A 16,314-nucleotide genomic window follows, 5' to 3' on the forward strand; every position below is an offset into this window, starting at 1 on the left:
TCTGGAACTGGGTACCCTGGCAGCTCTGGCATATGCATAGGGTTACCCGACATCCCCCCGACATGTCCTCCTTTTGAGGATGTCTGGTGGTCCGGATGGCTTTTCAAAACCTAGCTAAATCTTAATAATAATATTGTCATTTATAGCTAAAGAGACATAGGATCAAGAAACTCTTATTTTACTTTTGTGATTATGATAAACATATGGAGAGCCTCAAAATAGGACCTGGCGGGCTGCATGTGGCCCCCGGGACGCGAGTTTGAGACCACTGCTTTATAACAATTCCCATAGCTACTGCACAACTGGACACCAGTCATTTCAGCAATACATCCATGGTGTTGCTTGGTACAACAAACTGAGACATGTTTTCCTTCACGAAGGATATAGAAATGTGCAATTCAAAGAAAGGGACTGACCTCCACAAGCTGCAAAGAAAAGGAAAAGACCAGAAAGACAGACATTAGCAGCAATATAGACACTGGATGCATCGATGTTCATACAACATTGGCATGCATTTTTCCTCAGGTGCTAGCCTAAATTACCGAGACCCTACAAACTCTTTATCCCAAGAAGCTGCATTATGCTATACTCTTCAAGAAATCCCTGAAAAAGTCTTAATACTATGAGTTCCTTCCCTCTTCTTCCTGACTCCCCTGAATCAACCCGCTCTACTATTTACTCGCTCGGGAAATGACCAGAGATCTTCTTTTGTAACCCACCTTCTCTAACTCTTTTGTAATCCGCCTTGAACTGCAAGGTAATGGCGCAATAGAAATCTCTAATGTAATGTAATTACTAGAAAATCACAGTGGTCGCGCTGGGAAATTATACCCTGAAGACTCAAAAGAGACTCAGGGAATGATGGTGTTGTGTAGTATCGAGCTGGGCAGGTAATTTCCGGAAGCAATTTTTCTTTGCAGACCAGTATACTCTCTGGGGGGGGGGGGGGGGGGGGAAGGTGTTCGCTGGGGATTAGTACAGGTAGTACTTAATTGGGGACTCCTACTTACATACCAGCTGGAACCTGGTATAAATGCCAGGCATTTTGGTGCAAAAATGGGGCTATTCTATAACTCTGTTATCCCGCCACTCTCCTGCCCTTGCCCTCTTTTGAGTTGCACACCAGGGGATTTAGAAGCGTGGGGTTAGAGAACAGGGAATGGGAAGGTATGTGTGCAAATTTCAATTACTGCCAATTAACTGCATTAATTAATTGCAATTAATTGGCTTGTAAGCTAATTCTTCTGTGCATGGATCTTTGATCTGTATGCAAACGTTGCCACTAAAATCTCAGTACTATATATAGAATCCAGGAGTTAACTAGGGCCCTTTTTACAAAGCTGTTCTAGTGAGCATTTATTTTTTTAAATGTAATTATTTATATACCAATTATAACCTAAGTGGTTTATCATATTTCCTTATCAGTCCTGGCGGGCTCAAACTCTATCTAGTGTACCTGGGGCACTGAGGGGATTAAGTGACTTGCTCAGGGTCACAAGGAGCAGTGAGGGATTTGAACCCACAACCTAATCACTGTGCCATGCACTCCCATAGCTCCCTTGGCATGGCTCATGCAGCAAAGCCCTTAGCAATCGAATGGGCTATAGGTGCATTTGCCATGGCAGAATTGCTACCATGGTTTTGTAATAAAAAGGGCCCTTAAAGAATATTGTAAGTTACATATGGCCCTGCCAAACTTAGGGCTTGCACTTATGCTAGCTCTATAAATGGCGTAAAGTGAGTAGGGTTACCAGCTGTCCGGTTTTCTCTGGACATGTCTTCCATTTAGAGGTGGTTTGTGTAACCTTTTTGCTGGTCTCTTTTTGGGGGGGTTTACCAACATTGTACAGTCAGAATGTGAAGTTTGCATGGCTTACGCTAAGTGATAATAACCAGGATTTAAAGCGCTGTGTAATCTGAAACCGCACTGAATTATTCTAGCTTCCACACTCACCGCAGTGCTGACTCATCTCCTGTTTGACAAACCCACGAATCTCCTCTTCCTGCAAAAGAAATTTGAAAATGTTAAAAAAAAAAAATCCTTCACAATTGACAATAGAGTTGCCTGATGATTTGCAAATGAACCCAAGTGGCTGATATACGAGAATGGTAGGTTGCTGGTTTCTCAGCCATTTGCACGCTTTTCTCTTCATGTCTTTAATTTCTAGAGAAATAAAATTGCAACATGCTGAAATTTTATGCTTCAGTCAATTGGTTTGGACACTTATGTAACTCTCTTTCCACAGCTTGGGTGGTAAAATTATGAGCAAAATCAAAGCATTTGGCCTTAAAATCAGGCACGCTGCTGGCCTCAATCACCTGTAGTGGAAGACTATTCCAGCGATCAACCACTCTTTCAGTGAAAAAGAATTTCCTGGTGTCACCTCGGCGGGAAACTATGAGGTGACACCAGGAAATTCTTTTTCACTGAAAGAGTGGTTGATCGCTGGAATAGTCTTCCACTACAGGTGATTGAGGCCAGCAGCGTGCCTGATTTTAAGGCCAAATGGGATCGGCACATGGGATCTATTCACAGGGCAAAGATAGGGGAGGGACATTAAGGTGGGCAGACTAGATGGGCCGTGGGCCCTTATCTGCCGTCTATTTCTATGTTTCTATGTTTCTATGTGATTTGCCTGGGGTTACCATAATGCTTTGGGTGAACTTTTGCTTCACATCTCGCTACTGAAACAATGCGGTATCTGATAGGATCTTTCCCTCACCGTCATTCCAGGTGCTCCTTTTTCTCCTTTCATACCATTCAGTCCTTGATTGCCCTGAAAAAGAAAAATCAACATGGCTTTGTGACAAGAGCAGAATTCCCCTACATGGTTATGCCTCCTAACGGGTTTTTCTCCTGTTCCTGGCCCTCTTTCCTGCCTTTTCTATTCTTTAGATTTTTTGGCCTACCTTTGCCCTCTTGCATTAACTGTTGTTTACCATTGGGATTTCACCTGTTGGCGTTTCTGATTGCTCTAGTTGGGTCAGCATCTTTCTTCTGGTTCTCCTTTCTGGATCTCCTCTTTCGTTTTCTTTGAATCTGCATATCTTTCTGCAAGGGTTATTAGAGGCTTTGCTACAGTCTAACAACATCAGCGCTGGTGATATTCCTTTCCCAGGCCGGAAATTTAATTCTGCAGAGCTTAGACGTCTGCTGTATCTCATCTCAACCTCATTCAGACCTTGTTCGTAACCTTCACCCCAGTTTGTGAAAATAAAAAGGCAGCCTGCTAACAAATAAGTCAAAAATAATATTTCTTCCGACCTGTTCTCCTCGCTCTCCAGGACTTCCTGGGCTTCCTCTGGGTCCTGGAACACTCTCACCTGCAGGACCCCGTTCGCCCTGTTTCAGAAAAGATGCAGAAGAGAATTAATAGCATCACATTTTAACCTTAGATCATGTTTCAGAAGCACCCACATGACTACAATGCAGGGCTTCTGTAGCAAAATGGCTTCCAAAGAGCTTTTGGGACCCAGGGCTTTGGGAATGTGCCATTTGGTTGGCTCTGATTACGATGTGCGGGAGACAAATTTTATGTTGTTCATGTGGGGGGTCTGGAAGAAGTGAACTGTTATAAACTTACCCCAACGTAACGACAGTTGGAGCTGTTTAAATTGCCCCTTTTTTATAGAAATCAGCTTCTGGAGCTGTGGAGATTCTTTGTTGAAGGGGCATAGTCGGCTTGAATCCAAAATTTAGCTTTGCTGATCTGTACCTTGTAGGTATGTGGTGGTAACATGTAGTAGAAAATATCCTTCAGAGTATTGGCATAGTAAGGGAGGGGGCGGGGGGGGGCAGTCTTCCCTGGGCGCCATCTTAGTGAGGGTGAAAGCGCCCGCTCTCCTCTCTGCCCCCCTCCCCACCACTGCTGTGCATGTGTGCTGCTTCCCTTTCCCCCGTAACGTTTCTGGTGCGAGCACCAGCGTCGGTTCTTCCTCTGATGTCACTTCCTGGACCTGCACCTAGGAAGTGACAGAGGAAGAGCTGACGCCGATGCAACAGCCGCTTGGGGGTTACTGCTTGCGTCAGGAACATTACAGAGGTACGGGGGAAGTGAAGCGGCCCATGCGCAGCAGGAGGAGGTGGGGAAGGGGGGCAGAGAAGAGGGCATGGGAGGGTCACCACCGCCCCAGGTGCCTCTCGCCCTCGCAACGCCACTGCTTCAGAGTATGTGGTGTAACTGCAGCACAATTCAGGCTCCAGTGTTCTAGTGCAATGTGCTCACAGGAAACATTTTAACTAGCTGAATATTTTAAGTTGATGAGGATACACTGTCTGGTTCACTTTTACTAGAAAGTGAATACCGATGGTGAATATTAACTAGTCACTTATCTAGTTAACTTTAGGTCAGGTAGTTTCCTGACCAGTCTTAACTGGACAACTTAAACTGGACAGTACTGAGCATCAGTGTCTGGCCTAAGTTTAACCCTGCCTTCATTGTGCCTCTTCACCTTCCCGTATTTAACCAGTCTGTCATTTTCAGTGTTGGCTGAAAATGTTTGGGACATTTCGGTGGCAGTTTTGGTTTTGGCTGAAACTGAAATAAAAGTCGGTTTGGCTGGCCTGTAAACATAAGATTTGTCCAAGTCACTCCTGAGGTTACCAGGACAAATGTTTGTGTGATTAGAAAGGCCCAGGAACATGTTAAGTATCTGCTACTGTCTGAGAAAGAAAGGTTAGAGAAGGAGAAGGAAAGCAAAAATTTGCCCTTTCCTTACCAGTGATCTGGTGCTGAATGAAAAGAAAATGTCAGGATGGAGCTAGGGAGTCTTACTTTTTGTCCTTGAATTCCTTCTGGGCCCTTGGAGCCAACTGGGCCAGGAGAACCAGGAGGTCCTGCTGCTCCATCACTTCCTCTAGGACCCTGAGGTCCAATAGCACCTGGAGCACCCTGAGGAAAAAAGTGATAGATTAAATTCTTGATTGACCTCCATGAAATTGGGTAACTAGATTTTCCCAAAGGACAATCCGGACCCATGGCCATGCCTCCAGGCCCACCCAGTTCAGCCCCATTTTGCCTGTGTCACGCCCCCGTTCCACCCCCAGACGGCATGCGCGGACGCCCCTTTCCGACGCGATTTTGATGGGAAGCTTTTCAAAACCCGGGCAAAGTTTTGAAAAGCCGTCCGGATTCCCAGACATGTTCTCGAAAAGGAGGTCATGTCTGAGAAATTCGGATGTCTGGTAACCCTACCACGAAATATAATATATTTGCATGCATCTGACTTATCTAGTGCTGAAGAGCGGCAAAATGTGTTAGTTGTATTGTCGAGTTGTTTTCTCCTTATTCCCTCCCCTCCTTTTCTCCCCGTTAGGGTTAATTTATTCCTATTCCTTATCCTCTTTTCTTATAATGCATAATTTGTAACCTAGTTTTTTTGCAATTTCACCCTTTGTAAACTGCTTGAGTATCTATGATTGGAAGTATATTAAATAAAGTTGAACCTTATATTACTTCACTGAATGAATACGACTATAGCGGTGCATTGTTCTGTTGGACATCAGTTTTTTTAAATTAAATTGCGTCTTTTTTGCATTAAAACTTTTGAGTCGTTAGCTCTAGTTTCCTTACTGTTTCCTGAGTGAACCAACCTGTCTCTTTTGCTTTTGCAAACAATGCAACTACATACATTGGCGTTTGCCATTTCTTGACAGCAAATTTTAATTACACCTTAAATGCGTATAAGAGCTCACTGTCAGCCAGCGCTCTGCAGTCTTAACATGCCATGCAAAGAACTTATCTACTCATTGGTAGATCCTCAACTCAACTCATGGCAAGAACTTACCCGATCCCCTTTTTCTCCCTGATCCCCTTTGGAGCCCTGTTGACCATCAAAACCTCTGTCACCCTGTAAGAAGAAAATGAAGAAAGAGAGAATCTCAGAAGGGTTCAAAAGGTTTCTTCAGAACCATTATGGCTAGCGGAAGCTCTGCTTTTTAATCTCTATAGAATGTATATTGATATAAACCTTACCTTGGGCCCGACGATACCTTCTTTTCCGGGAATTCCTGAAGTTCCAGGAATCCCTGGTTCTCCCTAAGAAATAGATACAGCAGCCGTTAATTATGACTCTCCCAAAGGTGTTCAAGTGCTCTTAGGAGTGCATGATGCGTTTCCTTACCGAGTCTCCCTTTCTCCCTGGAGGTCCATTTCGTCCAGGAATGCCTGAATCTCCCTGGAGTGAAGAGACATGATAAGCTCGTGCGATTTGTGAATCGTGGTCACAGAATATTTTCACGTGCATTCCTTGCCATCAACTACATGACGCACATAACTCTACTGGGGCATATTTGTGAAAAGACTTTAGACATATATTACCACAGTAATTTTGAGTATGACACAGATCTCCAGAATTCCCTTCAGTGACCTTTATAAGTTTCAAGTTTAATTAATTGTAATATATCGACCATCGACATGCACCTGGAGCAACTCTTTGATAATTCTTATTACCCAACTTTTATCACCTTAAGATCTCGACAACTCTTTGGTACTTCTTAAGTAACTATTATGACATCTCTTATGCTAACTTTTATGTTATTCTTGATAACTCTTATATAAACTGCCTTGAACCGCAAGGCATTGGCGGAATAGAAATCACTAATGTAATGTAACTTTTACAGGACAATTCCATAAGTGGGCTTCTGCATGTATGCAGCACTCGAGAGCGTGAAGGTACACACTACCAGCCTCTATCTATTCAGTGGCGTCGCAAGGGCGGAGGTGATCCTCCCCCAACCCACTCCTTTCCCCGTACCTCTAGTTGGTTCACCGCTGCGAATGACAACATCAATGCGTTCCTTGAGACGTCACTTCCTATGCGCGGCACCCGGAAGTGATGTCAGCGGGAGAGCCGATGCAGTAGCGAGGAGCACGTTGAAGTTGTTGCTCACTGAACAAGTAGAGGAACGAGGGAGGGGAAGAGAAGTGGGGGTCATACGTGTAGCGAGGGGGGGGAGTGGGAAGAGGCAGAGGGGGGCATGCCGGCACCCCCACTAACATGGCACCCTAACACGCTACTGTAACTATCTATCTTTATCTGCATTTTTCAGATATCCAACTTATGCAGTAAAGACTGCTGAAAATATAGTTTATATGACTAGGTTTATCCCAATTTTTACAGCTCAGATTCCGAAATATCTCTCATCATTTTCCACTGTCGTACCTTATCTCCTTTTTCACCGTCCTGCCCGCAGTTGCCTTTCATACCTCTTTCACCCTGAAATGCACAGCAAGATCACATCCTCAGTCTACAAAACAATACCACAAAGACACCCAAGTACCCGTTCTTGAGTACCCGAGTAATGAGGTTTTCTAAGAAAAGAAGGATGAATTAGGTTGACAAATAAAGACCCGACACCTGCCCCACTTCATGTTCCTTCTCCCGCCCTGCTCCTCTGTAACCAACTGACTGCACTGTGGCTGCCATATCAGATGAAAAAAAAATGACACTTGTACGTATATTCTATGATTACACTTCTCCCTCTGTATTCGCGGTTTTAGCATTTGTGGTTTCAATTATTCACAGTTTTTAGCTTGCTGGCTCCTCCCCCCCCCCCCCTAATTACATCTGCTTGCATAGAAATTGAAGACAGTTTTCAGAATGAGAGGAGTGCATTATTAACCCATTATTACACATTTTGATTTTTTCTTTATTTATTTTTGTCACTTATTAGTATCACAATTATGGAGGAGACAATGTGATGTACAGGGCGAACTCAGTTAGGTTGAAGTGATTGAATATATGAGTTGTCAGCCTGGGGGTATACTGCTGGAAATTTTGATTGTTTGCAGCGCCCCAGTACTGAGGTCTTCCTCTTTGGCAATTTTAGGTTCAGAGTTTTTTGTCCTCAGTAAGGAAAACACTAAGCACAAAACCTATGCAAAAACCCACGCAGAACATTAGCATATCATAATATACTAACTCCCATGGGGCTGGCCTAAGGGATCTGACCAATCGGAATCTTAGGTTCCCTGCCGCAGCAGCTAAACTGATCACGGCAGGGAGATTCCCTTGCCGCAATCGGCTCAGCAGCCGAATCTATTTGAAATGTAGACAGCTACCAAGATCCTGAGAATAAAAATTGCTCGTTAATATGACAAGGTTCTATCTGTCCAGCAAGCGGATTCAGATATAAAGAAAAACAGAGGTATCCAACCTTCGGGCCTCGCATTCCTGCAGGCCCAAAGTCTCCCTTCTCCCCTCGACTGCCTGGAATTCCTTCTTTGCCTGGCGAACCCTGAGAAAGAAAGCAAAATAAAGTGACCTTTCATGGCTGTAGTGCCATATAGAAGCAGATGAATTAGTGTCTTGGGAAGGGTCCTTACTGATTCTCCGGGTTCCCCAGGCTGTCCAACCTCACCCTGGTAAAAAGACAACATAAATGTTCACATTAATTTAGTTATGCTTGCATTTTAGTTACAATGTTTGCTCTTTTTTACTGTCTGTCTTCTCTTCCTCTTCTGTTTATGACTTCATTATAAAGATATTGCAATGAAGGATGGCACGGAAAATTTTGAATAAACATAACCCCTCCCCTACCTCCTAGGCTACTAATGTAAATGACTAGCTGCTGGCTCATGATCGCCTGTCTCTTTAAGAGGGCGTAGCTGGAAGGGACTTAATGCTGCTGAAATTTGTTTACATTAGTTAAGGCGGGGCTTGCGATGATAACAGGTGGAGCCTGAAATAGTACATACATAAAATCTGGTAACCCTAAGAAGGGGCCAGGGACAAGAACCTCATGCCTGGGCTGAGTTTTTGGGTCAAAATCCACCCCAGGAAGGACAAATATCCTAAAACAGATAATAAAGGGAGGAGACACAACATGAGGGAGAATAACAGGGCTGTTCATCTCAGCTCACCATCTCAGGTTCATTTTCAAATGCACATAGCTGCAGTTGAAAATGAGACAAAATCTGCGCAGTCCAAAATGTTTCTGCCTAGATTAGGCCTGGCTTTTGGATTCTATGGATCAAAGGCTAAATTTAACCACTGCGTGCAGAAAATCAGTATGAGGTAACTAACTCTTCCCCTCATCCTATCCTAGGACTGCCCATTTTTTCAATAGCTGAAGCCAGCTGTTCTGAGAGAAGAAATGTTTCCGCTGTTGAAAATGCATCTCAGCGTGGGGTTAGGGGCAGGACTGGCAAGTCACAAAAACTATTTTATAAGAGAGCTAAGATCCATGGAGCCATCACAACCCTAGTTTACACTGTCAACTGAATAATCATATTCCTAGAAATAAAGACCGCTTCTTTTCAAGAAATTCCTGCAAACAACTTAATACCGCTAGCTCCTTCCTACTCTCAATACCACTTCCCAATTCCCTAAAGCAAACTCATCTACTCTATCTCCTCTAGAAATTACCAGATATCTTCTTGTAATATGTTTTTTGTAATTCTTTTGTAATCCACCCTGAACCGCAAGACAATGAGGAATAGAAATCTCTAATGTAATGTAATATCTAGATGCCTCCTAGGCCCCTTGAAAATGTATGCAGAAGAGGGGCCACAATGACTTTTTATGGCAGTAAGCGGATATATACATTCTTGATATAGTTTATACAAAGCGGGTCACAGCAATTACCTACATAACAAAACAAACATCTATAAAACAGATAATTACAAAACATAACAAATATCTACATAATAAACATCTATAAAACAGACAATTACAAAACTAATCAGCATCCAGCGCTCAATTATACAATGGAATACTCAGTCCCCATATTTCATTTTGCTAAATAAATATCATTTTAGTAATCCTTTAAAATTAGTCAAATTTCTATGCTGACGTATGTATAATGGAATTTCATTCCACTCATGAAAAAGTGCTCATTTGCGACTTCAATTGTATCCTTCTTACCTTCTGACCCCCAGGCCCACGGGCCCCTGGGAAGCCTGAGGAGCCATTCTCCCCCTGCTCGCCTTTCACTCCCTGTGCAACCAGACAACATATGATCATTTGATGTAATGGAAGAGAGAAAGAAAGTTGTTCAACACATTGACAAAAATAATCAGATATGGAATTTCTGCATACACATTTCTTCCATGCATGTCCATTGTAGATATTTTGAAAACCTGATTGCCTGGGGGGGTCCCCTAGAAAAAGTCTGGGAACTACTGCCTTACAGAGGTTTGTACCTTTAACAAACAATCTAATATTACCATTCCAAATTTTGGTAAGTGTTCTCAATAACTATTGTTAAAATATTTTCTGTGTACACATCATCTAAGATGGAGCCCCAGTCACTTCTGTATCTGCTGGCACTAGTGACCCCTAGTGGTAGTCTTGCAGTACTAGTGCTAGGAGGATCAAGCTGCCTATAAGCCCTAATTATGTTATAAACCCTGTTATTACCTTTCCTTCTCTTGATAAGTCATATTCTGAAAATCCATAGTTTTAGTCTCATATACAGGCTTGATTTGTCATTATATCAGTGATATTTGCGCAGAAATCCATACTATTCCCTTCCCTCTTTCTGACACCCTTTCTTCCGTCTTCCTAGTAGAAGACTCGGTTGAACTCATACCTTTTCTCCATGGATGCCTTGATCTCCTTTATCTCCTTTTCCACCTTCTGATCCTTTCAAGCCACGATCACCCTAAAGGGCAAAATGAGGCAAAGGTAGAAGTTCTCACAGTTTTAAATCCAGGCTGGCTCCAGTTTTAAATAAATGGCTGGATTGCAAAACATACTTAAACACCCAGAGGACAATTCTAGAACATAGGTGCTAAACATTTACATGCCCATTGGTTAGAATATTGGCATACATTGTATGTATGCACCTACATTAGAAGGTGACCGAAACAGAATCTGTGGCCCAAACAGAAGGTGAAACTGGCCCAGCCCCGAAAATAAGAGCAGCCCTTATGCTCTCCCTGCTTCCACTTCTGCCCCTATTCAAAGAACCACAAGAGCTCTCACTCTCACTTCCTTCCTGTCCCCCCCCCTACCCATGGGCTGCAGATCGCTGCTGCCTGTGCTGACACCAATTCCAAAATTAAACAAACGTTCTAGAACATCTTTATGAGATATAATCCAGGGCTTGTAAAGTGCTTAATGGTTTGCACAGTGTGGCAAACGCTTCACCGTAAATCAGTCTACATTTAACATTCACACCCTATATCTCTGGTACAGTGTTTAACCATAGCATCAAACTCCATTTGGATCTTACAAGTTCTCCCTTGTTCCCTTTGGCTCCTGCAAGTCCTTCTACTGTAACTGTTTCACCCTGCAAAAGACCAAGAAACAGAAACCAGAGAGTTACAAGTCGCAAGTAAGAGTTCTTTCCAGTTGCAGTATCAGAAAGAAATGAAACATCTATTCTTTACAGTCACATTCATGGTGCAGAAGATACAATGTAAATGTTAAGAGGAGCTTAGGCAGTAAATTCTAAATTGGAGAGACGGTGATCAAACCCAACATATCCTGCAGCATCCATACCATCTATTCATCCACTTAGATACGCAAAGTGAGCTGATAACTCCAACATATTAAACATATCAGGGCTAATCTAGCCCAGCATCAGTCATGGTGAATGCATGAAACAGAGTGCATATGGAATTCTCCAACCACCATTTCTGTCATGCCTGCTTTAGGACAGTCAATCAGAGCCTTAGGCCCCTCCCCGGATGCAGCCTTCTTAGTCTTGAGCGGATAGGTTTAACACCAATTGCTTTGAGACCATCACCCTAACCCTAAAGAAGAAGTTGAAACGTGATTGCATCGGGAAGGGTGTTGCTGCAATATAAGCTAAGTCAATAGACCACTATAAGATGAATATAGAACAGAAAATACTCGTAACATAAAAAATACTTCAAAAGATAAAGAGGATTAATGAAGAATGGAGCCAAGTTAAGAGCTAGTCACTCTATCGGCAATCTGAGGAGCCTCAATAAAAATACATACAAGTGTATAGGTTTGCACTTTAGAGACTCTCCGTTGCTCTGAAAGATTTTGCATATATTGCTTGATAGATAGGCATGTCATTGACCCATCTATTCCCCTCCCATGGCCACCCTCCCGTAGTAGGTGTACATGACAGAAATTGCACGCTCATGTCATAGAGTTCCAACTAAAGGTAGCTGTGAGCTTTACTGCTAATTGGTGTCAAGTAATTCTGATTGAGGCCAACTGCAGTCTATTATTGCTCATTAATGCCGATTATCCGTTCGCTATTAAATTAATTTATATGCATAACTGATCTAATTCTGTAACTTGCACAAGCAACTTTCCATGCTAAGCGTACAGTTGAGTGCACAAGTTTATACAATCCAGGGGATAATGGCTCAATAATACATCCTTAAAACATACATATTTATGTACCACTATGTATCAGTTTGCTCATAAATATAGTTTACTTTGGGCAAGGAAAGGGTAAGTCATGTTGGCAGTAGTTGGGGGGAGAGGGGGGCATTAGCACCATCAAGATTTGGGAGAGGAGAAAGTTCTGTCCCCCATGCCCATCCCAAATGACGCTTATGATTTTGCTTTGTGAAGCTTGATTGCCATGGATCAGTAAAAGTCCTTGAGAAAATCAGAGCTTACCTTGTCTCCTTTCTGCCCCAAAGGCCCAGAGTCACCCTGTTTGATAAGAAAAAAAACAGCTGAGAGATATCCTGGTACAATATAGAGGACAGAACATATCAAGATAGCACCAACCAAGCATTCTCTAGCTTGGGATGGACGCATAAGACAGTGCTGTAGTGACTGTACAGACAAGCAGACATTGCTGCCATAATGGGCTGGAATTCTTAGCAGCACTTTATAGTTATTGGGTTCTAAGCTAGGAATCATTTCATCCAAATAATATAACCTGACTGGAAGAAGTTAAAATCCAGCGAGTTCCCCCAGTTGCAGCTATGTAAAGTTCCGGAATGCTATATGTTAAAATCTAACGGCTGACTTGGAATGTCATATCTAAGAGAAATTTTAAAAATGTATAGTTGTTACAAATTGAGAATAAAAGGACAGCCACAAGTATTATTTTCTCCTTAGATAGCTTTCATCTGCGCCATATACTTCTGCCCGTTTTTGGTTCTGTCTGTACTAAATGCTGTGGGCCTGATTCATGAAGGTATTTCCTTATTTAGATAAGAGTGGTATAATATTGTTTGTTCCCCAATTGCCTGAGAGACCTTAAACTTGACCAAAAAAAAACAAACCAGGACATAAAACAGGACAGGCGGTCTGCAAAATCCAAAACGGTCATCAACCAAAATGAAGTAACCAAAGTCGTTTTTTTGTTGCAAAGACTCAGAACACATTAAAAAACCCCGACACAGGCCGTGTTTCGCTCAGACTTGGGCTGCATCAGGGGTTAATAAAACCAGGTGGTGTCGAAACCCAGCATTCGCCACATCTTGTGGGAGCGCAGCACGCTCTTCTCAATTTCACACTGTCCGGCCCGGAGCTTCTCTTCAGCCCTATTGTGTGAAGAAACTTGTCACTGTGTTAAATGACAAGACATTGAACCCAGTGGCGTAGCGAGGGTGAGAGGCACCCCTTCCCCGCCCTCCTCTCTGCGCACCCCCCTTCCCTTCCCTGTAGCTCTTCACCACCTTGAGAAGCAAAGGTGCTGCCCGCACCCACGTAGGCTCTCCCTCCAACATCACTTCCCAGGCAAGGGACACGGAAGTGACATCAGAGGAAACGCTGAAGCGGGCGCGAATGGCATGTTGAATTTGTTGCTCACGATGGTAAAGAGCTACAGGTACACTGGGGGGGGGGGGAAGTAAGGCATGCACGTGACGGGGAGGAGGGGTGCTGGCACCCCCACCAAGATGGCACCCGGAGCAGTCTGCCCCCCGCATCCCCTTACTACACTTCTGATTGAACCCATCTATGAATACCAACTCTCTCCTGGCCACATGTCTATTTAAATTGTCTTGCTGTTTAAGCTGTATCTGGATTCACAAATTATTTCATCAGGATTATGAAGGGGTAAAGTCCAAGAGATATAGGGAATGAGGAAAGCATACTGATTGTTGTTGTTTTCCAGGTCTCGCCGCGTCTGGGTAGATAGAACCGACATTTCGGCCATCATGCTGTGGCTTTCTTCAGGGTATGCTGCAAGGCCTGCAGTTTGTCTTTATATATAGTGGGTTCACTGACCTGATTGAGAACAGGGGAGGACCGTAGGTCATGAATTTGAATTTTGGCGGGAAAGTACGTTGGTCTCAAATATGGAATGTGGCGGGAAAGTCTGTTGGTTTCAAATTTGAATTTTGGTGGGAACGTCCATTGGACACAATTTTAAACTCTGGTGGGGAACTCTGTGGTTCTACCTACCCAGACACGGCGAGACCTGGAAAACTTCAACAAATCATGACGCCAGCTGCCGAAGCCTAAGAAAACAAATAGCATACCGATAGCACTTACTTTGTCACCACGTTCTCCTCGATTCCCTGGAGGCCCCTAAAGCCAAACAATAAAACGCAACTGTTAATGTACATCTGCATTTCCCTGTCCTTCAGATGCAGAGATGAAAGCGATACTATTACTTACAAGTAGCCCACGATCTCCTTCCAATCCTGGACGTCCGTCTTCACCCTGACATCAATAACAGAGGGGAAATGCCTGAAGCAGGTTGTGAAGGGAAGGAAAACAAGAAGACCAAGTAGAAGAGAGGTCAAAAAGAAATAAGCTAGGAAAAGAGGCAAAATGAACGTGTTGACAAGGAATAAATGGGAAGGAAAAGAGAAAGGAAGGAGGAAAAAGGGAAGGGACTGTAATAGGGAAAAACATTAAAGGAACATTGATTGTTGACCATAAAAGTGCTTTCCTTTTAATGTAAAAGGGATAATTTTTGGACATACAACTTGATGACCATCCAAAATGTATCCTTCCACAATGAGAAGGAGCCAGGGAAATTCCAAAGGCATCCTTCTACTCTCTGGACCAGGGGTAGGCAATTCCAGTCCTCAAGAGCCGGAGCCAGGTTAGGTTTTCAGGATATCCACAATAAATATGCATGAGATAGATTTGCATCTCAAGGAGGCAGTGCATGCAAATCCATCTCATACATATTCATTGTGGATATCCTGAAAACTTGACCTGCCAGTGGCTCTCCAGAACCGGAATTGGAAACCCCTGCTCTAGATAAATTTATTTGTGGAAGAGGACCACATAAACAGCAGTCCTATCTCTATATGGATATAATTCATCCATATCAGTGGAAAATTTGTACACTGGATACCTTATCTGGATATCCTTATTCATATTTGGCCCTGTTGAATATTATCCGCTGTTGTGTATATCACTTCAAATTGCTACATACTCTTGGTCCTGGGTCCCCTCTTTCTCCTCTTGGGCCTGGTTGGCCAACTCCTGCATCACCCTAGATGTCAGAGAGAAAAAGGTACGAAGATGTCCTTAATTCAATTGCAAAAGAAATTATACCGTCTTCAGTCCAAAATGGAGAACGTTATTAGTTTCAACAATCAGAGTATCATTATGGCCCCCTTATATCAAGCCGCATTAGGGTTTTTTTAATCGGCAGCCGCTACAGTAAAAGCTCTGGTGCGCAGAGGAATTCTTTGAGCATTGGAGCTTTTACTGCAGTGGCTGGCGATAAAAAACCTTTACGCAGCTTGATAAAAGGGGGCCATAATGTGTTCATCTTCCACTATTATGGTTGTAAGTGTAATTATAAGAAAGTATCATTGATAGGAAAGTCAGATTAACATAATATAATAATATACTTGTGTGTAGGGTAGGAAGAGATATTTCAGTTATTTATCCAGGTAACCAAAGTTAGGATTCAAAATGCTCCCCTGCCATATAGACCTCACTGGCTTAGCCAAACTTCCCCGTATAGTTAGAAAGCAATTAGGGGAGTGCAGGGTAGCGGTTACAATTTAATTAGTTAGCAGGTGAATCGGATAATTGTAAGTGGGCGCGTTCAGCAATCCAACTTAACTATGTATATTGACTCCCTTATTTCCAAGTAGGTATCAAAGGCTTAGGTAGATTTAGGGGGCAGCTTTTAAACCCTGGAGTTTGCTCTTATGAACCGCCACAAGCTCATTTGTGAAGGAAAACGCCCTGTGGAGTTTTTATTTGGCAATTTAGGCTAGCAAGGACTGGCCAGAGATCTGCACCTACACCAGTCCAGTTCCTCCAACCAGTGGGGTAGTTAGGGTGGGAGGTGCCTGAGGTAGTGGTGCCCCCCCCCCGCCCTCTGCCCCTGTTCCTTCCACACCCCCATGCCACACTCGCACTGTCCCTTCCCAGCTCCCACACCTTTACATCTTCACGAACACGAGCAGCTTCTCTGCCTGCTGCTTGTGCTGGTTTTCCCCTCTGATG

General features: G+C 43.3%; 1 protein-coding gene across 8 annotated transcripts in view; it reads right to left on the reverse strand.

Annotated features, from left to right (window-relative positions):
- The window catches only part of COL7A1 (collagen type VII alpha 1 chain), a 169,726-nt gene that overhangs the window by 13,014 nt on the left and 140,398 nt on the right, over positions 1 to 16,314 (reverse strand). For 6 of the 8 annotated variants that reach the window (XM_033926742.1, XM_033926744.1, XM_033926743.1 and 3 more), the window contains 18 exons: positions 15,284 to 15,343; positions 14,512 to 14,556; positions 14,386 to 14,421; positions 12,553 to 12,588; positions 11,180 to 11,236; positions 10,535 to 10,606; positions 9,868 to 9,939; positions 8,328 to 8,363; positions 8,159 to 8,239; positions 7,165 to 7,218; positions 6,124 to 6,177; positions 5,976 to 6,038; positions 5,788 to 5,850; positions 4,776 to 4,892; positions 3,266 to 3,343; positions 2,724 to 2,777; positions 1,955 to 2,003; positions 417 to 425 (listed from right to left, as the gene is read on the reverse strand). In XM_033926742.1, the coding sequence (XP_033782633.1) occupies positions 417 to 425; positions 1,955 to 2,003; positions 2,724 to 2,777; positions 3,266 to 3,343; positions 4,776 to 4,892; positions 5,788 to 5,850; positions 5,976 to 6,038; positions 6,124 to 6,177; positions 7,165 to 7,218; positions 8,159 to 8,239; positions 8,328 to 8,363; positions 9,868 to 9,939; positions 10,535 to 10,606; positions 11,180 to 11,236; positions 12,553 to 12,588; positions 14,386 to 14,421; positions 14,512 to 14,556; positions 15,284 to 15,343 (1,036 nt within the window). Of the gene's footprint in view, positions 1 to 416; positions 426 to 1,954; positions 2,004 to 2,723; positions 2,778 to 3,075; positions 3,344 to 4,775; positions 4,893 to 5,787; positions 5,851 to 5,975; positions 6,039 to 6,123; positions 6,178 to 7,164; positions 7,219 to 8,158; positions 8,240 to 8,327; positions 8,364 to 9,867; positions 9,940 to 10,534; positions 10,607 to 11,179; positions 11,237 to 12,552; positions 12,589 to 14,385; positions 14,422 to 14,511; positions 14,584 to 15,283; positions 15,344 to 16,314 lie in introns of those variants that run through there. The other 2 variants (XM_033926745.1, XR_004537416.1) reach the window with 2 other exon arrangements.

Source organism: Geotrypetes seraphini, chromosome 17 (assembly GCF_902459505.1).
Source record: "Geotrypetes seraphini chromosome 17, aGeoSer1.1, whole genome shotgun sequence".
Classification (NCBI taxonomy): domain Eukaryota; kingdom Metazoa; phylum Chordata; class Amphibia; order Gymnophiona; family Dermophiidae; genus Geotrypetes; species Geotrypetes seraphini.